This window comes from Rana temporaria, chromosome 2, assembly GCF_905171775.1.
Source record: "Rana temporaria chromosome 2, aRanTem1.1, whole genome shotgun sequence".
Classification (NCBI taxonomy): domain Eukaryota; kingdom Metazoa; phylum Chordata; class Amphibia; order Anura; family Ranidae; genus Rana; species Rana temporaria.
In genome coordinates, this window is record NC_053490.1 from 220,819,968 (window position 1) to 220,847,250 (window position 27,283).

At 41.6% G+C, this 27,283-nt stretch overlaps 1 protein-coding gene across 2 annotated transcripts in view; it reads left to right on the plus strand.

Annotated features, from left to right (window-relative positions):
• Window positions 1–27,283, plus strand: part of CCDC138 (coiled-coil domain containing 138) — a 74,026-nt gene that overhangs the window by 17,538 nt on the left and 29,205 nt on the right. For both annotated transcript variants that reach the window (XM_040336473.1, XM_040336472.1), the window contains exons 7-10: window positions 12,790–12,909; window positions 17,987–18,064; window positions 24,158–24,265; window positions 27,079–27,219. In XM_040336473.1, the coding sequence (XP_040192407.1) occupies window positions 12,790–12,909; window positions 17,987–18,064; window positions 24,158–24,265; window positions 27,079–27,219 (447 nt within the window). The remainder of the gene's footprint in view (window positions 1–12,789; window positions 12,910–17,986; window positions 18,065–24,157; window positions 24,266–27,078; window positions 27,220–27,283) is intronic.

Sequence of the window (27,283 nt, forward strand, 5' to 3'; positions counted from 1 at the left end):
TTCTAATGTAAGGTAGAAGTTAACAGAGGGGATGGCATGATCATAATATAGTTATGATTGCAGCAGGAGGGGAGAGCTGAGGAGTGGACAGAGCTGACGGTCAGGGAATGGAGGGGGGAGAGGACAGAGCAAAGCTGCGGATGACGGAGGGATGGAAACTGACCACGGTGTTAGGGCTCGGGAGCCATGATAAACTGTAGTCGTCAGTTTACAGGGGAAAGAGATCAGCCAGGTATTTTAGGTCATACAGGAGGCCAAATTACACATAACAGGAACTGTGTTGTGTAACATACTTTAAGGGAACGCATCCCTTTTTCATTTTTTTTAGGGTAACAAATGCTTTAAGCGTTTTTGTACTTAATCTTCTGTACGTGTTCTAGTTAAAACTATCAGCTTTTTTGTGATACTTTTTTAGATGTTTATCCCCAAAGCAAGAGACAAAAGAGCATTAGCATAGCTAAGTATGTAGTAATTTTTGATTTAAAAAAAAAAAAAAAAAGCTGCTCACAGAAGTGGCCACAAAAATCATTCAGACTGTCTGCCAAAATAGTTTGTGGTTGAGCTGCAAATCCCAGAACTTCAAAGGGGATTGCAGTCACAAACTACAGATGCCGATAAAAGAGCACCACTTCTTCCTTGCCATGCAATAGATTTAATAATATCTCCCACCACTCTGACAGACTCATCTGCACTATGTTTTAGGTTAACACTCACTGACCACAATCGGTGCTCTCTGAAATGTGTAGCTCAGCCAAATGGAATCAATATGGTGGACAGAGTGGATGACGAGTAGTCATCCGAGTTTACAAGTTTATTTAGTTTTATACTGTATAATAAATATAGGACTTTGCTGGCGCGCACCGGATTCTCTTTTGTGTTTTTAGTTATTGCTGTTATCAATGTGAGATGTAAGGCTGTAAATTGAGTAGTTCAATGGGCAATAATGTAGTTGGCTCTCTTTCTGTGGTGAGGTTCCAGATTATAACTTTGTGCGTGTGTGTATATTAAATTCAAATCTCTGGTGGATCTCGAATTTAAAGGATCTGGATCTACAATGCCCTAAATACCAGCAGTGTAATGCCCAATTTCAGCTGGTGTGTGTGTATATATATATGTGTGTGTGTGTGTGTGTGTGTGTATGTGTGTATATATATATATATGTGTATATATATATATATATATATATATATATATATATATATATATATATATATATATATATATATATATATATATATATATAAAATTCTTTTTCCCCTTACTTGCTGTCTCTTAGAGCTTGTTCACACATGCATCAATGCCCTGTGTTTAAGCAACATCTATTCAGATATTTTAAAGCCTCATTACCGCCCTTCAATGCCTGCCATTAATATTACAATGGGCACCACACACTGCTGTTCACACGGCGGTAGCATTGTGTTGTGTCATGTTAAAAATGAAGGTGTGTGATGCTTTTATGAGGTATCCCAGAATGCACTGGGAAATAATAGAGAACTATGACAGAGCTGCTCCAGCCACTTCTTGCTTAAACAGAGCTGCCGTGTGGTAACACCATTTGCTTATGTGTGTTTGCAGACAAAAGCATCAACCAGCCAGCAATTCTGACAGTATTTGTAGAGTAGAGGAATTGTGCATTATTGTCAGCGGCAAAATCTTTGTGTCTGCACAGTTGAGCTGCACCCAGCCAAGTGTCAGAGATCAAAGTATACAAATCCATCTTGCAGAAAAATCACAGAAATGTCTGCTATCGCATCACAACCTAACCGCACCTCAGAGTAGATCATTTCCTCCACATCACTTCCACTTTAAACACTAGAAAAGCAACGCTTCCACAAGCCTTTATCAAGCATCTCAAAGCTGTTTCAAGAAAGCAACAAAAACACATAATTGCTATAGGAGCGTTAAAGCGGAGGTTCACCCATAGAGATCACTTTTTTCCCTTAGATGGATGCTCGTTTTGTCTAGGGGAATCGGCTAGTTGTTTTAAAATATGATCCGTACTTACCCGTTTACGAGATGCATCTTCTCCGCCGCTTCCGGGTATGGGCTGCGGGACTGGGCGTTCCTTCTTGATTGACAGTCTTCCGAGAGGCTTCCGACGGTCGCATCCATCGCGTCACGATTTTCCGAAAGAAGCCGAACGTCGGTGCGCAGTATAGAGCCGCACCGACGTTCGGCTTCTTTCGGCTACGAGTGACGCGATGGATGCGACCGTCGGAAGCCTCTCGGAAGACTGTCAATCAAGAAGGAACGCCCGCTCCCGAAGACCCATACCCGGAAGCGACGGAGAAGATGCATCTCGAAAACGGTAAGTACGGCTCATATTTTAAAACAAATAGCCGATTCCCCTAGACAAAACGAGCATGAAGCTAAGGGGAAAAGAGAAAAAAAAACGAATTGGGTGAACTCCCACTTTAATAAGCATTTCTTCATAATCAACACGTGAACGTGCCGTGGTGACCACACTGGAAGTGTGGGATATCTGCTCAACAGGGGTGCAAAAAACAAAAAAATTAACCCTTTCCCACTCATTCTACCAAACCAAACGTGCTCTTATTGAGACCCTTTTTGATAGAGTCCCCTCTCTTCCTGCCCTGGTGACGACACGGAAGAGATGGGAGATCTATGCAAGGGGTTCAAAGGCAACAGTGAAAACTACATGTAGATTCAAATGTTTCTTCACTCCATCAAAAAAAAAAAAAAGTTTTGCCTTGAGTTGGGCTTTAATACGACCCTTCTGGTTATATTGCTCGTTTTGATTTGAATCCTAGTGAATCCTACTAAAATACTGGATGTTTGTGGGGAGGAACAAGAGGGAGTCTGCTCCTTTTTGCAGTTACAGAAAGGAACAAGGAGGCAGACAACCAGATTTCCTGTCTGCGTGTTATCGTAAAAAATTTAAAATATCTGGCCTATACATTCTGTGTACAGTGCTATGAAAATTGGCCCCCTTTCAGATTTTTTTTTTATTTTTTTTTGCATATTTGTCACATTTTAACAAGTTCCGGACCACCCACCACATATACACGGAGGCAGGGCAGCCCAGCTGTGCAAAATCGCGCACCATTTTTTTTTTTTACACGTGGTATAGGGGGTGTGTGCATGATTGGACACAGCTGGGGGCCAATCAGCAGGTTTGGCAGCCACGATGGCTGCTGCGACCTGCCGATCATTCAGAGGAGACGGAGCGGCGGTTGGCCTATGTAAACAAGGCAGACCGCTGATGTCAGGGAGCAAAATAGATCTTGTTTCAGCTAAGCTGAAACGTGAATCTCTCTCTTTCTCCAGTGTATTTGTCCCCCACACAGTAAGCACCTCCCAGGGACACACTTAAAGAGGAACTGCAGTCTGCTCACATAATTTGTAATAAAAACATCTTTGCCATCCTGAAGCTTCCCTCCAACCACTTTGCATATCAATTTATATATACTGTGATTCTGTATTTGCCAAATATGCTTCAGAAATCTCCCTACCCTGAGTCTGGCTGAAACTATTTTAACTGTGGGCAGCTGAAGCTGCTGCCTGTTCACTTCCTGGATTTACACAGACACACACCTCCAGCCCTGCAGCTTTCATTGGCCCTCTTATGACTCATCCCCCCCTTCCTTCCTAGCAAACACTCACAAGAGTGAGAGCTGTGCATGATGTTATAAGCCTAGGCTTTTTTCCAGACAAGAAACGGGAAGGTGGGCTGTAAAAATGTTTTACTATCCAAAGTAAAAACAAGGGCAGAAGATTTAATAGACGGAAGGATGAAAAAATGTATGTAGTTCCACTTTGTAAAATGAGGCTTGCACCTTGTACAGTGTAGGATTTCATGTAATCTGTGCCCAGTCTTGCCACAAAGAGTTAATCCAGCTCTGAGCAATCCTCTTATCTTATTTCGGTGAGATAAAAACGGTCAGACAGAAAAATAGGAGTCAGTTCTTTTCCCTTGCTGTGAATGACAGGTGATTTACATATCTCGTGCGCAAGCCTGAGAGACATTCTGTGTACTTCAGATCCTCTCCTCATTTCTTCTGCAGCTCTTCCAGGATTGGCTGCTCCACACCTATGCATGATTTGGACATGGGTGACATTTCTGGGGTTTGACTGGATGTTAGTGATCATAGCAGGAGTTCGGTGTAAGAAATACACAGGAGAAAATGCATGTTGACAAGGGGAGTGTAGATGTGGGCGGGGAGTCTACTGACATCACGACTCCACCCCCCAAGCTCCGGACAACAGACCCACCCACAGAATTTGCAGTTTTTCGGGTCTCATAACAGACAGAGGGGAGACATTTGACAGGTTAGGATACATGCAGGAGGCATCTATCTCCTTATAGATAACCAATATGGCAGTAGTTTAGACAGGATGAGCATGGGTTTACATCCACTTTAACCCTTCCTTATTAACCCCTTCCTTGCCAGTGTCATTTATACCGGGATCAGTGCATTTTTTTTTTTTTATAGCACTGATCACTGTATTGGTGTCCAATTTGTCCTCCACAATGTTGTAAGCCAGCTAAATTGCTGATCGCCGCCATTAATTAGTAAAACAAATAAAAATCCCCAATCCCATAGTTTGTAGACATAATAACTTTTGCACAAACCAATCAATATTCCCCTTTTGGGATTTGTTTACCAACAATATGTAGCAGAATGCATATTGGCCTAAACCGATGAAGAACATTTTTTTTTTTTTTTAATTGGCAATGTTTTATAGCAAAAATTTAAATATTTTTTTTTTATTCAAAATTGTCTGTCTTTTTTGTTTATAGCACAAAAAATAAAAACCGCGCAATTGTCAGTTAAAGCAACGCAGTGCTGTGTAAAAACTTCTGGGGATGGAGTGGTTAATATTCCACAAACATGACCTGAGTAAATGCATTTTTTTAACCACCTCCCTGCCAGTGACATTTATACAGTAATCGGTGCATATTATTAGCAGTGATCGCTGTATATATGTCAATGGTCCCAAAATAGTGTCAAAAGTGTCCGATCTGTCCGCCGCAATGTCAGTCACAATAAAAATCACAGGTCACTGCCATTACTAGTAAAAATAATAATAGAAATGCCTAAATCTATCACCTATTTTGTAGGCGCTATAACTTTTGCACAAACCAATCAATATACGCTTATTGGTATTATTATTTATTTTTATATATTTTTTACCAAAAATATGTAGAAGAATATATATTGGCCTAAACTTTCAAAATTTACGCTTATTTATTTTTTGTTTTATAACGCAAAAAAATTAAAACCGCAGAGATGATCAAATGCCACCAAAATAAAGATTTATTTGTGGGGAAAAAAATTATAAAAATTTAGATTGATTACAGTTTTGCATGACTGCGCAATTGTCATTTAAAATCTTACAGCGCTGAAAATTGGCCTGGGCAGTAAGGGGATGAAAATGCCCTGTATTGAAGTGGTTAAATGATGTTTTTATTAAGGGAAAAAATTATTTTGGAAAGAGTTACATTTTACTTGCCACACCCAGGCCTGATTACTGCCAGACCTGTTGAATCAAGAAATCGTTTAAATAGAAACTATCTGACTAAGTGAAGAAGTGAAGTAAAAGATCTCAAAAAGCAATACATCATGCTGCGATCTAAAGAAATTTAAGAACAGATGAGAACAGTCTGGAAAGGGTTACAAAGCCAAAGGCTTTGGGACTCCAGTGAACCATGGTGAAAACTTTGAACAGTATTGAACCTTCAAAGGTGTGGTCGGCCTACCAAAATTACTCCAAGACCACGTCCCCACCAGGAGGTCATTAAAAAAAAAAACAGAGCAACATCTAAAGAACTGCAGGCCTCACTTGCCTCGGTTAAAGGGATTGTAAAATCAGAGTTTTTTTTTTTTTTTTCTATTAATGCATTCCATTTAGTTAAGATAAAAAGCCTTCTGTGTGCAGCAGCCCCCCTAACACTTACCCCGAGGTCCCTCTCTGTCCAGCGATGTCCATGAGTGTCTAAGTCGTCCTGATTGGCTGAGACACAACAGTGGCGCCATTGGCTCCCGCTGCTGTCATTTCAAGTCAACCAAAAAATCAGGAGAGGGGGGCTGGGCCAGGTCGGGCCTCTGTGTCTGGATTGACACAGGGAGCTGTGACTCGGCTCGGGTACCCCCCATAGCAAGCTGCATGCTGTGCGGGCACTGAACAGGAGGTAGGAGCCAGGAGCAGAGAAGAGGGACTCAAGAAGCAGATCCAGGCTGCTCTGTGCAAAACCACTGCAACAGAGCAGGTAAGTATAACATGTTTATTATTTTTATAGGAAAAAAAATGAGGCTTTACAATCACTTTTAAAGAGGACCTTCAGTCATTTTTTTTTTTTTTTAACTTCCAATCTTTTAAATCCTCTGCCCTTGTTGGTTTAACTTTGGGTGGTAAAACATTTTTTTTCTGCCAGTAAATACCTTATACAGCCCACTTCCTATTTCTTGTCTGGTAAAAAGCCTAGGCTAATGACATCATGCACAACTCTCCTGAGAGTTTGTCAGGAAGGGAGGGGGGGATCAGTCATGGGGGGCTAATGAGAGCTGCAGGGCTGCAACTGCCCACAGTTAAAATGGATTGAGCCAGGTGTAGGGAGCATATTTGGCAATTTTTTTTATTTATTTTTTATTATGTGAGCAGACTGTAGTTCCTCTTTAAGGTCAGTGCTCATGATTCAACAATAGGAAAGAGACTGGGCAAAAATGGCATTGATGGGAGAGTTCCAAGGCTAAAGCCAAAAAACACAAATGCTTGTCTCACTTTTTTCAAAAAAACATCTAGATTAGACTTTTGGGCAAATATTCTGTGGATTGATGAGGCAAAAATCAAACTTTTTGGAAGGTGTGCGTCCCGTTACATTTGGCTAAAAACGAACGCAGCATTTCATAAAAATCACATCATCCCAACAGTCAGACATGGTGATGGTAGCGTGAAGGTCTGGGGCTGCTTGCAGCTTCAGGACCTGGACCACTTGCTATAATTATTTGAACCATCAATTCTGCTCTGTACCAGAAAATCCTAAAGGAGAATGTCCGGCCATCTGTTTGTGGCCTCAAGCTCAGGTGCACTTTGTTTATGCAGCAGGACAATGATACGAAACACAACAGCAAGTCCACCTCTGGCTAAAAAAACAAAACAAAATGAAGGTTTCGGAGTGACCTAGTCAAGTCCATACTTGAATCCGTTTGAGATGCTGTGGCATGACCTTAAATAGGCTGTTCATGCTCCAAAAAAAACTCCAAACCTCCAATGTGCCTGAACTAAAACAATTCTGCAAAGAGTGGTCCACAATTCATCCGCAGCGATGTGCAATTACTTTTTCACATACAGCCAGGCAAGTTTGGACCGCTTTTTTTGCCTTTTAATAAATGAAATCATAATTTCAAAACTGCATTTTTGTATTTACTCGGGCATACTTTTGTGCAATATTAATTTGTTTAATAATCTGAGTAATTTTAAGTGTGATTAAATATGCAAACAAATAAAACAAATAACACTTTTCCACAGCACTGTATGCAAGCATCTTTGTTTTTTCTTTGTGATTACACTCTGGAAATATTCCTGTTGGTAATTTTCAGCAGATGGCATAGGTTGGTAATAATAATAATTTACTATTGCAGACCTAGCCAAGCAAACACGCTGCAATCGGGTACAATCTGATAATTGCAGGGCGAATTATACATCAATCTTGATTTACATTCTCGTATAGCATCCAGTTCTATAAATTGAATGATTGATAAACTGGATATTTTTTATTGAATGGAAACAAGCCGTATGAGAAGGTTGTTGTAAATAATATTCTCTGAGAGCCAGTCCACACCATAAAAACGCATCCTGAATGCGTTCCAGATGCTTTTCTGCATGCACATTTTTTATGCAGTCCAGTGCATTTTTCCCCCCTCTTTTCTGCGACATTATGGCGGACACTTCGGACAAATTTTAAATATTTTTGGGACCATTGTCATTTTCACAGCAAAAAATACATTTAAAATGTATTGTTTACTGTGAAAATGACAGTTGCAGTTTGGGAGTTAACCACAAGGGGGCGCTGAAGGGGTTATGTGTGACCTCATGTGTGTTTACAACTGTAGGGGGGTGTGGCTGTAGGTGTGACGTCATCGATTGTGATTCCCTATAAAAGGCAACACACGATCGATGACAGCGCCACAGTGAAGAATGGGGAAGCTGTGTTTTCACACAGCTCTCCCCGTTCTTCAGCTCCGGGGACCGATCGCGGGACTCCAGCGGCGATCGGGTCCGCGAGTCCCGCGGCCACGGAGCTTCGGACCGGGTCGTGTGCACGCACCTGTGACCCAACGGCTGGGCTTTAAGAGCCACGTACATGTACGTGGATGTGCCCAGCCGTGCCATTCTGCCGACGTATATCGTCGGTAGGGGGTCCTTAAATGGTTAACCTTCACCTTCAATAAGGACGTGTGTTCCAGTGCGTTTTATTTTTATGCGTTTTTACGATGGTCCAGTGCAGAAAAAATGCAGCATGTTCTATTTTTTTTTCTGGAACTGCAAGCATTGGTGTGAACTGTGCCATTAAAAACTATATAACCTACTTTTCCATGTTTTTTGATGCAGAACAAAATGCACTGAACTGCATGTGGTGTGAACTGACCCTAAGGCAGTAAGTGTCAATGCACAAAGTCTTGTGTGTGGTAAGCTTACACACTATGTATGTATGTATGTATGTATATGTGTATTGTGACAGGAAGTCAGGTAAATCTGTGGGTGTTGTCACAGACGGAACATACATTTCTGCTTTGCTTAGACAATACACTAATCATTATTAGGCGTCGGCTGCGAGAAATAGCCAGACAAGGTCTAAGGGCGTTGGAAGACTCCAGCTGTTCAGAGTGAGGCAATTAAAGGCCTCTATAAGAAGTCCAAAGGATTACCATTATTTGGCTGCGTCACTCCTAAGGCTGTGTGAGTAGGAGAGCAGTGCCAGAAGGTCTTCGGTGAAGGTGAGAAGAGGATTGATTTTTCTGTGTGAAACAAAATCAAAAGACTATTGTTTTGTGCTGTATGACCAGCACTGTCTACCCAGCAGTAGACTGTGTTAGACTTCATAGATAGGTTTCTGTGTGGAAGGTAGACGCCCAGAGTGGCTAGGATTTATTTTATGTTTGATTTTGTTTATGCTGTTTGGATGCTTGCAATTGTTTTCCAGCAAGATGGAAAAATAAACCAGAAACGTTGTTTTCAACCGTCTTCGACTGCCAGTCTGTATAAATTAAATTCAGTGTGTGGTGAACCCAACCAAGGGGTCACACACCCCGCTACCAAGATAACCCCTCACAGTATATATAAATACATTTTTTTTCCCTTTGTTCTAGGGCTGTTATGTATTTTTTTGTGTGTTTAGTTTTTTTATTAATTTTTTTATAAAATACAGCACATAAACATTCAGATTCTGATATCCATCACAGCATAGAAACAGAGGCTGGGTTTTTTTTGTTTTGTTTTTTTTTTTGTACAGGAAAACACCCAACACAACTGTGTCTAAGCTATTAATCATAATAATGGTTTTATTTTTTGTTCATTGATTAGGTGTGGTTATATGAAAGTCGGCTTTTCAAAGTTTTATGTTTTGCCCTTCTTGTTGATATCCTAAGAAAAATCTTGACGTCGTCTTTGTTATCCATCACCTGTCTTGGTTCATTCAATCATTTTTCATATTTTGTCTAACTTTTTATGGATTTTCACAGTCTCAATATTTCTTTGTGTAAGGCCCTGTTTCCATGGTGCGACTACCAGCTTTAGTAACAATTCTTAAATAATAAAGCACATCAAAAAGAGTTTTTGTACCATATGTCCCAAAATAAAAGGTATGTCATTTTTCAGTGCAAAGATCTTGAAACACTTTCAGAAATAAATCCAATTGCACAGCGCCTCTAAATATTTCCACATTGGTATGTCTTGCAAAGAACATGTGATCTATTAGCTGTTTATGTAGTGCAATACATGGCGTCCTGTGGTCTGACAGTGGTGTGTTTGGACTTGAAAGTCAGCACAATGCCTTTTCCTGCCAGAGATTTGAAAGTGAGGCGATGCAAATTAGAGCTTGGTTTACACAAATGGATAACTCTAAGCAGCAATTGATCCTTGTATGCTCAGACTATAGGGAGGGATTGCATACAGTACATGATAGCCTTTTGAATAATAGCAATGTCTATTTGTGCTTGCTTGATACTTGGCTTACACGTTAAACTTGAGCTGTGATTTAAAGGGGTGTTCATTGTTGGTCATTTTTATAATATAACCGTGAATAAAATTATATACATTAATGCAGTGCTGTGTTGTGTGTCCAGAAAAAATATGAAATCATTTATTTAAATTAAATGTTCTGTGAATTTTCTGTTTTCATAACCAATAAAAAAATAAATCGTATGAAATGCGCAGTGAAAGTTCACAAATCTTATGTAAACGGTCCCAATATCAAAGTTTTATTTGTTTTAGGTCACATCTGCCATAAGTTGGTTTATTTTGATGCTTTATATAGCATCTCATATGCTTTACTGCTTTTTGTTTTTTTTTTCATTCAGGACAGTGACAGGTTTTCCCACCTGATGATGCTTGCCTTCCCTAAGCTCCCCTCCTGCTGGACATGCTGGATGCAATTTCTGTGCAAGCTTCATGTCAAAGCTTACATTTTATCAATGTTCTTCTCTCCTCCCTTATTTGACAATATTCAGGCCAGGTGATTAAAGCAGGACTTCACCCTAAAGGTTCAATTCCGCTTCAGAAGACTATGGGACCATTCACAAAGCACAGCGCAGCTCAGGCATGCACAGTGGGAAGCTGTCTGTGAACCTGCAAGGAGTCATAGCCAGCTTTTCACAGTTAACATGCCGGCGTCTGGCACCTAAAGATCAGTGGAGAAACGGCTTAGTTGAGGGTGGCGCTGGATACAGGGCGGCTGCGCTGCACAGAATCATGGGTGATTTTTACACAATGGGAGTTGATTGGCGGGTCCCTCGGATCCGATCTTTGCCGATACCCGCTGATCGTTCGCTACACTAACTTAATACCAGTCTGCCTATGTAAACAAGGCAGATTGTCATTCTGTCAGTACGAAACACATGGATCCCGTGTTTCTGTAAAGCAGGAACACCGATCCATGTTTTCCCCTAGAAAAAGCACCTCCCCACTACACTGAAACATTAGCTAGGCTCACAGTTAACCCTTTAAAGGCCCCAGATGTTAACCCCTTCCCTGCCAGTGTCATTAGTATGGTGACAGTGCATATTGTTTAGCACTGGCCACTGTAATAATGTCACTGGTCCCCAAAAAAGTGTCAGGTGTCCAATTTGTCTGCTTCAATATCGCAGTCCCGCTAGATCGTTGCCATTACTAGTAAAAAAAAAAAACTATATAAAAATATCCCACAGTTAGCAGACGCTTTTGCGTAAACCAATTGGTATACGCTTATTGTTGGTTTTTTTTTTTTTTTTTTATTTTTTTTTTTACCAAAAATATGTTGTGTTCTGCAGGGGCACAAAAAAAAAAAGGTTCTCTATGTGCCTTGTTCAAACCACCACAGTGATATCAACACTGTGCTTTGAATAGGGCATAAAACTGACGTGCATGAAAACTGATGTCAATGTGCATAAAGTCACACTGAAAAGCGCATTAAAAGTGATGTGAAACTGATGTCTCTGCAAATTAATCTGCACTGATTTCCCATCAGTTTTCATGCACGTATGGTATAAATGTGCCCTTACATTTTTTTTTTCTGCTGGACTGAAGCTCTTCCTTATCCTCTCAAACAAGAGCACTATATCCTAAAGGGAAGGGAAGAAAGTTACATGCGCCCTATACCTAAATGTACTGGGTATTTTCGAGGACACTCACAGGTGAACAGGTGGCTGGGCAAGCATGATGAAGGTGATGACCCCATGGCAGAGATAAGGGTTTAGAGATTGGTATCATGATGGGTCTCCTTAGCACAACAAAACACTGTTGTTGTTGTTTTTTTTTCTCTGTGTCTTTTCTTTGACTCATTGAAACAGAGTTCAGCATTGAGGCTGCAAAAAACTGAATCCAATATGCTACGGCTCCTATCAAGTATCGTGCAGATATAGCATACATGTGGTACTGATCTTTTCTTTAAAATCTCTTTAAGCAAAACTAAAGGTAAAAAATACTTCTGTTCCAGAAATCCAGTGCCTGCAAAGTCACAAGCCAGCATCTTCTCCCTGGCTTTTTCTAGGTGCCAGTCTTCGGCCCTTTTGATGGGCCAGTGCAGGATGACATCACTAGCATGCATTTGTAGGAGTGCAGTCATCCTAGCACACAGTCGGTATGCCGGAATGTAAACTGAATTGCTCATGTGCAGTACAGTGTACATTCACTAAGACATTGCATGTAATTCCGCAATAAATACTGTTTCTGTTCCCAGTTTATCATGTTCTATCTTTCGTTCCACGTTTTTGTGTGTGTGTGTGTGTGTTTGTGTTTTTTTTTGTTTTTTTTATTATTTATTTATTTTTTTACTATCCAGGTTTTTCCTTACAAAACACATTTGCTGATATGGGGTTTAAATAACCTAATCCTTTTTGTAAATTGTGTTCTAAATTTTCATTTTGTGTATTTTTCATCATACTTGAGGGGGAAAAAAATGAATAAAAAAAAAAAGCTGTATACATTGGATACATAACTGAACAAAAACCAGATCTGTATAAAGGAGGTGTGTAAAAAGTCAAGTGGAAATTCTTTGTTTAGCAAATATTCTGTATTAAATCTTTTTACAGTTGAAGCCATCTCTCACCCGTGTTATTCTTTGCTTTGTAGCAGCATGATGCAGAGGTAAAACGCCTGTCGGAAGCTCTTAAAGACAAGGTTAAAGAAAACAAAAGGCTAAAATCCTCTTTTGACACCTTGAAGGAAATGAACGACGCATTAAAAAAACAGGCAAGAAACCGCCTCTGTTTGTTATACTTATGAGCTGATGAATAAACTGACCCACTAATCATTACATTACAGGTCAGAACAAGATAAGATGATCAGAAATCTTTGAGTATGGTTTACATACCGTGGACTAAAAACTGGTTCTCTTTATTGGTGTTTCATGCTCTGGTTATGATGTGCTTTAGTTGTCGTCATTGGTCTACATAGGATAACTGTGTAAATGCTATAACCCTAGAACAGTGATGGTGAACCTTGGCACCCCAGATGTTTTTGGAACTACATTTCCCATGATGCTCACCTACACTGCAGAGTGCATGAGCATCAATGTAGTTCCAAAACATCTGGAGTGCCAATGTTCGCCATCACTGCCCTAGAAAAAATGTCCTTTCTGTAGCAAACTACACATACAAGCCTGCCCCCCCCCCAACTTTTAAAAAAACATCTGTGTGTACCCCATCCTTCTCACCATGTTATTGACTAGTAGTCTGAAAAATTAGGAGGTACAATTGTTAATTTTAGACTTTCAAATGACCCCTGATTTTAAACTACTTCTGCTGTTTGACACAAAGTTCATCATTTAAAGAACTGCCGATGCTGGTCCACTTTTGAAAATGCTGGTTGACAGGCTATCACCTTGATGCATTTTTCTTCAATGCTCTCTGAGTAACTAAAATAACAACATAAATATAGAGATAATATTTTTTTTCAAAACAAAGCCAGTAATGTCCGCTTCCATTGTTCTCTCATGACATGAGTCCCATTATGCAGAAAAGAAAATCGCTCAATTCCCCCACCAACACAGTCAATGTTGATGGGAAAATCTGTCCCTTGGAGCCATTGAGTTCTCCCCCCGAGGAGGGGAGGGAGAAGCCGTCCCTACTGGGAAAACCCTGGTTAATCGCATGTAAAATCTGACAGGATGAGTGTACCCAAGTTGATCAACTTGGGTACATTCGGCCTGCCCATACATGAATTGAACTGTCTATGACTGGCCTTAAAGCGGATCTCCACTCTAAAGTGGAGTCCCGCTGATCGGCACCCTCCCCCCCTCCGGTGTCACATTTGACACCTTTCAGGGGGGAGGGGGGTGCAGATACCTGTCTACAGACAGGTATCTGCACCCACTTCCGGCCCTACGATGCGGGCAAAAGACGGGTTTTTCCCTTGCTTCCTGTCCGTCCCCCGTTGTATGCTGGGAACACTCGGCTCCCAGCACACAGCGGGAGCCAATCGGCGGGCGCAGCGCGACTCGCGCATGCGCCGTAGGGAACCGGGCAGTGAAGCCGGAGCGCTTCACTTCCTGGTTCCCTCACCGTGGATGGAGGGGGGAGCAGCAGGGTGACGAGCGATCGGCTCGTCATCTGCTGCGATCGGCGCTGGACTCCAGGACAGGTAAGTGTCCTTATATTAAAAGTCAGCAGCTGCAGTATTTGTAACTGCTGGCTTTTAATATATATTTTTAGTGGCACATCCGCTTTAAAAGCAGTTATATCTATATTTTTCCAAAACTATATTTTTTATTATAAATTATATTCACCCTCTCTTGGTGACCATGCTTACCGAGACAGAAAATTATGAGTAACCAAAAATGTAATAGTTGTACCCAGAACAAGGTAAATCTTCCAGTAGGAACTACGGATTTAGTGACAGGTGTCTAGCTACTTTCACATTTGGACCGCCCGAATGTTGGCTGTAAAGCACCACTAGTTTTAGTCACGCTTTACCGCTGCTGTGAGGGCGGGAGCGGGGCGGTTGTAACCCCAAAGACAAGGGGTTAAAAGCTCCCGAAAAGCGCCGATGCCAAAGCGATTTGCAGGGGCTTCGAAAGTGCTGCCCCTTGATTTCAATGGCAGGAGCGGTGTATATACACACTTCTCCTGCACCGCCCCAAAGATTCTGCTTACAGGACTTTTTTTTTAACGTTCTGCAAGCGCACTGCCCCAGTGTGAAAGCACTTGGGCTTTCGCACTGGGGAGGCTTGAGAGACTCTTTACAGGCGCTATTTTTAGCGCTAAAATGCCTGAAAAGCGCCTCAGTGTGAAAAGGGTCTAAGAGGGGGATTCATCTCGCTTTTCAGAGATTTCTTCTCGCTTTAATGCTGCTTTCACACAGACTTCAGCTTGTATAAGAGCAATGTAAACATCAAGCTTTGACAAAGCATTTGCAGAGCTTTCAGTAAACTTTTGAAGCTTTTGAAGTGCCAATAAACCCTTGAAGCTTGTTGAAAGTCTGCTGAAACTTGCTACAAGCTTGTTTAAAGTGGCAATCGGCACTGCCATTAGGATCTGTGTTCAAAATTTACAAACCGAAACTGAATGTTTCTTTAAAAGCTTTAATACAGCTTGGGGAAGCTCTGCAAATGCGGTGTCAACGCTTGCGGTTTTCCCTGCTCGTGTACAAGCTGAACATTCAATTTTATAATTGTTGAACACAGATCCTAATGGGATTGCCGATTGCCACTTCAAACAAGCTAGCAGGCTTTCAACAAGCTTCAGGAGTTTAATCATACTTTTTAAAAGCTTCAACAAAACTTTCTGAAAGCTCTGCAAATGATTTGTCAATGCTCGCTGTTCGCACTGCTCTTATACAGGCTGAAACCTGTGTGAAACGGATCTCTCTGTTGTGCAGCCAGTATAAGAAGTTGAGGGTAAATTCCCCAACAATGGTGTTTGGGACATAGCAGTTTAAATAAAACGGTTTATGCTAATCTAGGTAGGTGGCACACATGGTAAGTGATATTTTGAGACTTTTGGTGAATCGGAGTTTAACTTCTTCCTGCCCATGCTATAGCCAAAAGACGGCTACCGCACAGGCTTCCAGTTCTGAGAGGACGTCCTCCCAGAATCCTACCTCCTGCGCACACCCCTTGGGGCACGCATATGTCACGCTCTGTGACAGCTGTGTCCTTCAGACACAGCAGATCATGGTAAAGGGCCAATCACAGCGCCCCTTTACCAAGTGATCAGCTGTGTCCAGTCACACTTGATTACATGCAAACAGACTTGTTGGTTATCCGCAGTCCTTGTCTCACACGTTGTGTCTGTGTGAAGAATGGACAGCCGATACCCTGCAAGTCCCATCAGTGCCCATCATAGCCCATTAGTACAGCCACATCAGTGCAGCTTCATCGGCGCACATAAGTGAAGAAAAATTACTTATTTGCAAAATTGTATAACCAAAATTTGTGTGTGTTTTTTTTTTTTTTTTTCATATGTTTAGAAAAAAATAAAACCCCAGTGGTGGGCAAATGCCACTAAAAGCAAGCTTTATCTTTTCTAAAAAAAATAATAATAATAATTTTTATATGGGTACAATGTTGCATGACCACGCAATTGTCATTCAAAGTGCAACAGCACTGAAAGCTGATGCAAGTGCCCAGTATTGACATGGTTAAAGGGGTTGTAAAGTCAGAAGTTTTGTTTATCTTAAAGGGTAACTTCACTTTCGCAGGGGAAGAAATAGCAAATAAAGAAAAAAAAATATATATAGCGTGTAAAATTGCGATAAAAGTCATATTGTAATTGAATGTTATTAAAAATGACCTTTCCTTTTCATTATGCAGCCACTGTAATTTTCTAAAAAAAAGCAATACAATATGGCTACATGGAGGAGTTCTGTACACAGAATGTGTACTGAGCGCCTCCCAGAAACCTTTCCTGCTTGTGTGATTGGCTCACCATTTTTCCCCAGAAGTCTGCCTAAAATAAAAGTCAGATTTCAGGCATCCCCTGCAAAATGTGATTTGTGGTGAGATACGTCTAGGGATGCTGGCCCAGCAGCTTTCCTCATTGGTGCTCTGCAGCTGCCACAGCTGACAGATGATTATGAAACCACTCCCATTAGACCCACTCAGCACAGGAACAAACAGTGATTTCTTCAGAATAACAAAAAGTAGAAATCTGCAACAAAGGTTGTTATAATCCTTGCAATGTACAATTTTTTTCTCAACAAAATTGGAGATGCGCTTTAATGCATTCTATGCATCAAGATAAAAAAAAACTTCTGTGTGCAGCAGCCCCTTTCAAGCCCCCTAATACTTACCTGAGCCTGCTCCGATCCAGCGATGTTGCATGAGAGACTCGGCTGGCCGGGACATTTCCTCCTGATTGGCTGAGACCGCAGCAGAGCGCCATTTGCCCAAAGTCAGTGAGCTGATAAGGAGAGAGGGGGCGGAGCTGTGGCGCGGCTCTGTCTCTCAATGGACACACCGATCAGCGGCTCGGGTGCCCCCATAGCAAGCAGCTTGCTGTGGGGGCATTAGGCGGGGGGGATAGAACCGCTGAAGAGGGACCCAAGAAGAGGGGGATCTGGACTGCTCTGTGCAAAACCACTGCAACAGAGCAGGTAGGTATATTTTATCTTTTAAATAAAAATAAATAAAAATAAGCTTTAGTATCATTTTAAGAGATATAGATATACCGGTAGATGTAGATATTATATATAATGTGTGTGTGTGTGTGTGTGTGTGTGCTCTTGCGTGCCTGTGCCCTGATTACAATAAAGTGCCAGCAGTCAGTGCCACCAATCGGTGCCCATTAGTGATGCCAGTCCGTGCTGGCTTCCAGTGCCACCCCATAAGTGTGGCATATTGGTGCCTCCTTATTAGTGCCACCTCATCAGTGAAGATTTATCAGCGCACATCAGTGAAGGAGAAAAATTACTTATTTACAAAAATTACTGACAGAAACTAAGAAACCTTTTTTCAACCTTTTTTTTTTTTTTTGTAAAAAAATAAAAAACCCAGTAGTGATTTAAATACCACCAAAATAAATCTCCATTATAAAAATGTCACATGGTTACATTGTAGCATGACCGTGCAATTGTCAGTCAAGGTGTGACAGCGCTGAGTGCTGAAAAATGGCCTGGGCAGGAAGAGGGTAAAAGTGCCCTGTATTGAGGTGGTTAAACACTCTGAAATTGAATAACTCCACTTTAGTCACTTAAACTTGTTGTAACTTATGTTTTTTTTAAATGTAAGAAAGGATTTGGTATTTATTGAGAGTGCATTTTAGGCACCATGTTGCTTCCCTCTGCAGAATAAAATCTTTCATTCTATAATGTGTTCTCTCTGTCTTTGCAGCTGAATGAAGTAAGTGAGCAAAACAAGACATTGGAAATTCAAGCTAGAAAAGTGCAGTCGCGCCTGGAAAATTTGCAAGTAAGTTTTTTATAACTGCTAATTATAGCACTGACACTTCCTATGAAGAAACGATATATCCCACAATCCATGGGTCTCTTAGCACTGGTGCAGATGAGAACTAAATGGCTGCCTAATTCTGGGTTTGGGGCGCGCGCATACGCATGCCAGCAAGTCCTGTCCATTGATTCGCACATGGGACCTGCTGATGGTCTGTGTACATTTACAGCCCAGAGCTCTGTGTTGGCATTCAGCACAGAGCTCTGAACACAGGGAATGATCTCTCATCTCTCTGTTTCTCATCCCTGCTAGTGTTGGGCATGTTTGAGATCGTAGTCCCAACCCACCTGAGCAATCCTGCCAGGAAGCCGACAGCACACCGCCAATCATAGGCAGTGAGGCATTTCCCGGTCTGTGCAGCTACGGACTGGGAAATGCCTCACTGCTTATGATTGGAACAGTGCTGTCGGCTTAATGGCGGGATTACTCAGGTGGGTTGGAACTACTATCCCGAACACGCCTGAACCCAACACTAATCCTTGCTTTGAAACTTGGAGATCAGTTAGGGCCCTTTCACACTAGCGTACCGTTCGTCCGCTCTTTACAAGTCCGTTGACTTGTAATGAATCCCTATGGGAACGCGTCCGTTAGCGGATGGAGCATCCGCTAGCGTCTGCGTCAGTTGGGATCCGCTTTTCCGAATGGAAGAAACCCTATTTTTCTTCCGTTCGGCGGAACGGACCGGATGCAGACGGACAGACGGTCCGTCTGCATCCGGTCCCCCATAGGGGACAGCGGAGCAGAGACAGGGCGGTCCCTGCACTGTGTGCGGGGACCGCCCTATCCCCCGACAGCTGAGCGGGGATCCCCGCGGACACACGGAGCGGACCCAGAAACGGTCCGCTCCGTGTGAAAGAGCCCTTAGTAAAAGTAGCACACTTTACACATAGTTAAGCACCCCTCGATTGCCCTAGATGTTAACCCCTTGCCAGCGTTAGTACAGTGACCACTTATTGGAATTTTATTTTATCAAGAACATGTAGCAGAATACATTTTGGCCAAAATTTATGAAGACATTGGATTTCAATTCGGATCAGGCATCGGGGGCATTTGCGGGAGTACAAGTACTCCCGCAAATGCTCAGTATCGGTCCCGATACCGATACTAGTATCGGTATCTGGACAACCCTAGTTAGAACATAGAGCTTTCTTTTGGTGGTATTTGATCACCTCTGCGGTTTTTTATTTTTTGCGCTATAAACAAAAATAGAGCAACAATTTTTAAAAAAATGCAATATTTTTGGCTATAATAAATATCCCCCAAAAATATATATAAAAACATTTTTTTCCTCAGTTTAGGCCGATACGTATTCTTCTACATATTTTTGGTAAGAAAAATCGCAATAAGCGTTTATCGATTGGTTTGCGCAAAATTTATAGCGTTTACAAAATAGGGGATAGTTTTATTGCATTTTTATAAAAAAAAAAAAAAATTTTTTACTACTAATGGCAGCGATCAGCAATTTTTTTTTTTTTTTTTTTTCGTGATTGCGACATTATGGTGGACACTTTGGACAATTTTGACACATTTTTGGGACCATTGTCATTTTCACAGCAAAAAATGCATTGTTTACTGTGAAAATGACAATTGCAGTTTGGGAGTTAACCACTAGGGGGCGCTGAAGGGGTTAAGTGTGACCTCATCTGTGTTTCTAACTGTAGGGGGGCGGGGCTGGACGTGTGACATCATTGATCGTGTTTCCCTATAACAGGGAACACACGATCAATCACGGCGCCACAGTGAAGAATGGGGAAGCTGTGTTTTACATACAGCTCTCCCCGTTCTTCAGCCCCGGGGACTGATCACGGGACTCCAGCGGTGAACGGGTCACGGACCTTCGGACCGGGTCGCAGGCGCGCCCGTGACCCACGGCTGGGCACTTAGAGAGGACAAACCTGTACGTGCTTGTGCCATTCTGCCGACGTATATCTGCAAGAGGCGGTCCTTAAGTGGTTAATAGATAAATAAGTTGCATACTTGGCTAGGCTTCATGTACAATTTTTTTTTTTTTTTTTTTTATAGCAGAGACCCCCAGGGAATAAAATGGCGATGTTTGCTATTTTTTATGTTACAAGGTATTTGAAAATGCTATTTCTTTGGAAAAAATACACCAAACCAAAATGCAAAATTTACCCCAATTTTTTGGTAAAATGTAAAAGATGGTATGCTATGCTGTGTGCATCGATCGAAACTAACAGGCTGGCCCAAGGCTGCACTGTCCAATGTTCAGGGAAGCAGCACTGAGAAAGCAGGAGTCAACAGCACTTAAAAGTTGTACAAGTGCCCGGGGAAGAATTTAACAAACATCGTTTATTTTACCGTACTCAACGTCTAAAACTAAATTATTGAGGGTTATTTATTAATTTAGAGGCATTGTACACTTTTTCAAAATGTTTTTGTTGTTTTTAGATATTAGTGTAGTTACATTCCCTGCATCATTTTCCTTGCCATGTAATGATGCTTTCACATGTTGTGGCTGCAGTTAGTCATGGCTGATCAAATTCCCTATGTCCATGTCTAGAATGACTGCATCAATGTGGCTGGGCATGGAGGCGATCAGCCTGTGGCACTGCTGAGATGTTATGGAAGGCCAGGTTGCTTTCATAGCGGCCTTCAGCTCTTCTGCATTGTTTGGGTCTGGTGTCTCTCATCATCCTCTTCACAATACCCCACAGATTTTCTATGGAGTTTAAGTGAGTTTGCTGGCCAATCAAGCACAGTGATACCATGACCAATAAACCAGGTATTGGTACTTTTGGCAGTGTGGGCAGGTGCCAAGTCCTGCTGGAAAATGAAATCGGTATCGCCATAAAGCTGTGCTGCTAAGTTTACACACCCTGGCAGAATTTATGATTTCTTGGCCATTTTTCAGAGATTATAAATAACAGAAAAACTTTTTGTTTTCACTCATGGTTAGTGTTTAATTATCAATATGTAAACTTTTGATCGGGGTCATTTGGGTAGTTTCTGTTACCATTATGATTCAAAAAGTGTAAACGATTGATAATAAATGGCTTCAGCCAAACACTAACCATGGGGCAAAGATTTTTTTTGTTTGTGTTATCATTCATAGTATCTGAAAAATGGCCAGGAAATCATAGATTCTGCCAGGGTGCCATCTGCCATAATGTGTATGTATATGTTTGTGTATGTGTATGTATGTGTGTGTGTATGTATGTATGTATGTATGTATGTATGTATGTATGTATGTGTATATATATATGTATGTATGTATATGTATATATATATATATGTATATATATGTATATGTATATATATATATATGTATATGTATATATATATATATATATATATATATATATATATATATATATAATATATATAGTGAGGAAAATAAGTATTTGAACACCCTGCTATTTTGCAAATTCTCCCACTTGGAAATCATGGAGGGGTCTGAAATTGTCATCGTAGGTGCATGTCCACTGTGAAAGACATAATCAAAAAAAGATTTAACTATTTATTTGTATGATACAGCTGCAAATAAGTATTTGAACACCTGTCTATCAGCTAGAATTCTGACCCTCAAAGACCTGTTAGTCTGCCTTTAAAATGTCCACCTCCACTCCATTTATTATCCTAAATTAGATGCACCTGTTTGAGGTCATTAGCTGCATAAAGACACCTGTCCACCCCATACAATCAGTAAGAATCCAACTACTAACATGGCCAAGACCAAAGAGCTGTCCAAAGACACTAGAGACAAAATTGTACACCTCCACAAGGCTGGAAAGGGCTACGGGGAAATTGCCAAGCAGCTTGGTGAAAAAAGGTCCACTGTTGGAGCAATCATTAGAAAATGGAAGAAGCTAAACATGACTGTCAATCTCCCTCGGACTGGGGCTCCATGCAAAATCTCACCTCGTGGTGTCTCAATGATCCCAAGAAAGGTGAGAAATCAGCCCAGGACTACACGGGAGGAGCTGGTCAATGACCTGAAAAGAGCTGGGACCACCGTTTCCAAGGTTACTGTTGGTAATACACTAAGACGTCATGGTTTGAAATCATGCATGGCACGGAAGGTTCCCCTGCTTAAACCAGCACATGTCAAGGCCCGTCTTAAGTTTGCCAATGACCATTTGGATGATCCAGAGGAGTCATGGGAGAAAGTCATGTGGTCAGATGAGACCAAAATAGAACTTTTTGGTCATAATTCCACTAACCGTGTTCGGAGGAAGAAGAATGATGAGTACCATCCCAAGAACACCATCCCTACTGTGAAGCATGGGGGTGGTAGCATCATGCTTTGGGGGTGTTTTTCTGCACATGGGACAGGGCGACTGCACTGTATTAAGGAGAGGATGACCGGGGCCATGTATTGCGAGATTTTGGGCAACAACCTCCTTCCCTGAGTTAGAGCTTTGAAGATGGGTCGAGGCTGGTTCTTCCAACATGACAATGACCCGAAGCACACAGCCAGGATAACCAAGGAGTGGCTCTGTAAGAAGCATATCAAGGTTCTGGCGTGGCCTAGCCAGTCTCCAGACCTAAACCCAATAGAGAATCTTTGGAGGGAGCTCAAACTCCGTGTTTCTCAGCGACAGCCCAGAAACCTGACTGATCTAGAGAAGATCTGTGTGGAGGAGTGGGCCAAAATCCCTCCTCCAGTGTGTGCAAAGCTGGTGAAAAACTACAAGAAACGTTTGACCTCTGTAATTGCAAACAAAGGCTACTGTACCAAATATTAACATTGATTTTCTCAGGTGTTCAAATACTTATTTGCAGCTGTATCATACAAATAAATAGCTAAAAAAAAATCATACATTGTGATTTCTGGATTTTTTTTTTTTTTTTGATTATGTCTCTCACAGTGGACATGCACCTACGATAACAATCTCAGACCCCTCCATGATTTCCAAGTGGGAGAACTTGCAAAATAGCAGGGTGTTCAAATACTTATTTTCATCAGTGTGTGTGTGTGTGTGTGTGTGTGTGTGTGTGTGTGTGTGTGTGTGTGTATGTATGTATATATATATATATATATATATATATATATATATATATATATATATATAACGGTATCGGTATGATATCCCCGTCAACGTTCCCTTCTTCCCATAACGAAAATCACCCCAATATTCCACGAGGAGGGATATCCCTGGAATCGCCCAGAAAGCCACACATGAGACCAGCTTACTGCTTGAACAACACAGAGTTTAATGTTATAACACACAGCTTATATGTCATTTCCAAAACTGTTACAATGACAAATCTCCGCCCCCCTCACACTGGGGCTTCCATACAGATGAGTAGGTAGACACGACGGGGCCGATGCTGAAACACATTTTCTTTAGACAATGACATCAATGACGCTGAGCACTAGCTGTACTGAATACATCAACCAGACCGCTCGACCCCGCATATAGAGAGATAATTACCACAATGAAGCAATCAGAATAATTAACACAAGCCACTTAAACCCAGCTCTCCTTCACACAACACAATAGATCAATTAACCTTTAGAAATAGTGAGGGGACATTAGCACATCAATAACCTGGCTAGCAGGGAGCAGTAAACTGAGACATATAGGCAAATGTATCACAATGGCCCCCCTTTTGCTCCCTGCTCCGGCAAACCCGGTTGGACCTTCCCTGGTCCAGTAGGGTTGACGGGTTCAGAGCTATTAGTCAGAGGTTAACTCCGTTTGGCATGACTGATCTCCCTTGGCAACTGCTTCAGACTCAGGTATGTCACCGGGTCGTCAGATCACACGCCGGTCAGTCCCCAAGTCTTTGTGCGATCTGCAAAGTCACCAGAAGCCAGTGTGAAGACAGCGAATGGGTCTGTGCGCCGCCGTCTAGGTGTCCCGCTATGGGAGGGGGCAGGTTATGGCTCTGAAGTGACAATCCCAGGAGATTCATAAAAAGAAAAAGTTATAGGCAAATGTATCACTATATATATATATATATATATATATATATATATATATATATATATATATATATATATATATATATATATATATAGCAATTTGTGTGATAGAATTGTTGTTGCCAGCTGAGACATGTTGCTAATGTAAGCTGTATGTTTTTCAGAAAAAGCAAGCGTTTCTTACCGTGCAGAGATGCAAAGATGTTGCTCAGGTCATACGTGACCCAAAATTTTATAAGATCGAAAAAGCTCCTGTTCCAAAAAAAGCTAAGGCAAGTTGAAATGTTCTTATACGGGCCACATTTCCACTTTGTTCAATATATTTTGTGTTTATAATTTGTAACATTACACTTTCTGTAGGTAGCTGTGAAATATGTTGGTGCTGTGCAAGTAAAGGGTAAAAATAATAATAATGGTTGGAGGGGTAAGGTTTATGTGTCACTAAATAACACTGTAATGTGATGCATTATAAAGCATATCGCTATAGGTTTCCTCCTCTAGTATGGCGTTTGGGGTAGCCATTATTTGTTGGCATTTCCTGAAAAGAAGACTGCTGGCAAGTACCCACTAGATCTGTGCTAACTTTCAAAATGTTGAAGATTGGTCAACCTTCAAGTGTTTAAAAAAGTTTCTGCCTTTTCTGCAGTGGTAGTAAGCTTTATTAAGACCCAATTCAAACTTGTACTCCTTCGTATAGCTTTTATAAAAGCAGAAGTGACCTGGGAAGTATAAATAACCTCTTATGCATCACTTTTTTTTTTTTCTTTTTTTTTTTAAAAAGCTTGCTTAGTCACATTTTAGAATTCCTAATTGGATTCTGGCTCACATAATTCTATTTTCCCCTCAAAGCAGTTAAACTGACTGCACCTAATGGCAGGGATACTCTGTGTGTATGGCACCATTTAAAAAAACATTACATGCATTTATGTATTAGAAATGTCCTCTATATGCATGTAAATGAGGTTTAACTATGTCAGTGTGAATGAGGCCTAATTTTGTTTTCTCTTCACATTACACAATTTTTTTGAAGAAACATTCCTTTGTTTAATATAATGTTTAAACGAATCAATCACAGTTGGGCTTTTCCATCTTAAAGCGGATGTCCGCTGAAAAAAAAAAATATTAAGTCAGCAGCTACAAATACTGCAGCTGCTGACTTTTTTAATATCGGCACACTTACCTGTCCTGGAGTCCAGCGCCGTCCGCAGCAGAGGACGAGCAATAGCTCGTCACTCTGCTGCCCCCCCGCCATCCTCGGTGAGGGAACCAGGAAGTGAAGCGATCCGGCTTCACTGCCCGTTTCCCTACGGCGCATGTGTGAGTTGCGCTGCGCCTGCTGATTGGCTCTCGCTGTGCTCTGGGAGCCGAGTGTTCATAGAGCACAACAGGGGGGGGGGGGTGACGTCCTGCCCGCAGACTGTGGCCGGAAATGGGTGCAAATACCTGTCTTTAGACAGGTATCTGCACCCCCTCCCCCCTGAAAGGTGTCAAATGTGACACCGGAGGGGGGGAGAGATCCGATCAGCGGGAGTTCCACTTTAGGGTGGAGCTCCGCTTTAAAGTTATTGTAAAGTCTTGTTTAAAGAATAAATAAATAACAAACACGTTGTAGCTCCCTGCCCTGTGCAGTGGTTCCTCCTCTTCTCGGGTCCCTCTTCGGTGCTCCTGGCCCCTCCCTCCTGTCCAATGCCCACACAGCAAGTAGCTTGCTATAGGGGGCACTTGAGCCAAGTCACAACTCCGTGTGTCCATTCAGACACGGAGCCCCACCCCCTCACCGGATTGGCTAACTGACTTTGCTTGACAGCCGCAGGAGCCAATGGTGCCGCTGCTGTGTCTCAGCCAATCAGGAGGAGAGTCCTGGATGGCTAAGATACTCGTGGACATTGCTGGAGAGACATGGGGCTCAGGTAAGTAGTTAGGGGGTGGTGGTAGGGCTGCTACACACAAGTGTTTTTTTTTTTTTTTTTTTTTTTGTATCTTAAAACGGAGGTTCACCCTAAAAAAAATTATATACCATCCCATCCAGCATACTTGCGTCAGCTACAGTATGCTTTTTTTTTTCTCGCTGTACTTACCGTTTAATCGTTGATTTTCTTTTCTTCTCCCCGCGGGGAATAGGCGTTCCTATGAAGGGGCGTAGATGATTGATGTGCGGCTACAGCACGTCATGCTTTCCGAAAATAGCCGACCTAGGACTCGGCTCTTTACGGCGCTATACGGCACCGGCGCACAGACTAGGAGCTGACTGCGCAGGCGCCGTATATAGCCGAGTCCTAGGTCGGCTATTTTCGGGAAAGCGTGACACGCTGTAGCCGCACGTCGATCATCTACGCCCCTTCATAGGAACGCCTATTCCCCGCAGGGAGAAGAAAAGAAAATCAACGATTAAACGGTAAGTACAGCGAGAAAGGAAAAAAAAAAAGCATACTGTAGCTGACACAAGTATGCTGGATGGGATGGTAGATAATTGTTTTAGGGTGAACCTCCGCTTTAATGCGTTAAGATAAAATACCTTCTGCCTTTACAACTCCTTTAAATTATTGGTGCATGCCTTTTTTTCTTTTTTTTTTTTTTTTTCTCCTAACTCAGTGGTTCTGAGTTAGGAGTAAAGATAAGTTCAGATAAGGGAGTCGGTGTAATGCATACATCTATTCTAGAAGCTGTCCGGTTTTGACAGTTCGTCAGTATCTAGACCTTAAACCCCCTGACTCAGTTTGAACAAGGACAAAGTAGATAAGCCTTTTATAAGTTAGACTGTGTGGTAATAATTTTTTAACGGGGAAGTATTCTGATTTTTGCAGAAGCCATATTGTGACTGGTTCTCTTTAAAGCTATTGGCAAACATTTTAGTTTTTTTTGTGACAGAAGTTTCAGCACCTGATGGCGTCTCATACCATGCACAGGCAGCTCCATCAGATCTTGGCAGCATTTCATATCTTAATTCAAGTAAAGTCAGGCAAGGTCAAACTGTCTTTTTTCTTTGTGTGAAAAAGCAATGCAGATTGGCATAAATTGGCTCAATGTATTATTTTAATGTGCACAGTACACAGATGAAAATGATAACATGTTGTCCATTTTGCAGGTTCTTTCCAATATGCAAGTATACAAACTCTTAACCTACCTTATGGACTGGATGTATGCATCGGAAGAAAGTAGAAGCGGAGACAAGCCATTATGCACAGACAAATTGCCCGTAAACTGTGTGCAGGAAAAGTGTGCCAAGGTAAGCTTATTACAACATTTTATGGTGCTCTTCTAGAGCTGCAAGTTTCAACAAAGCACTGTCA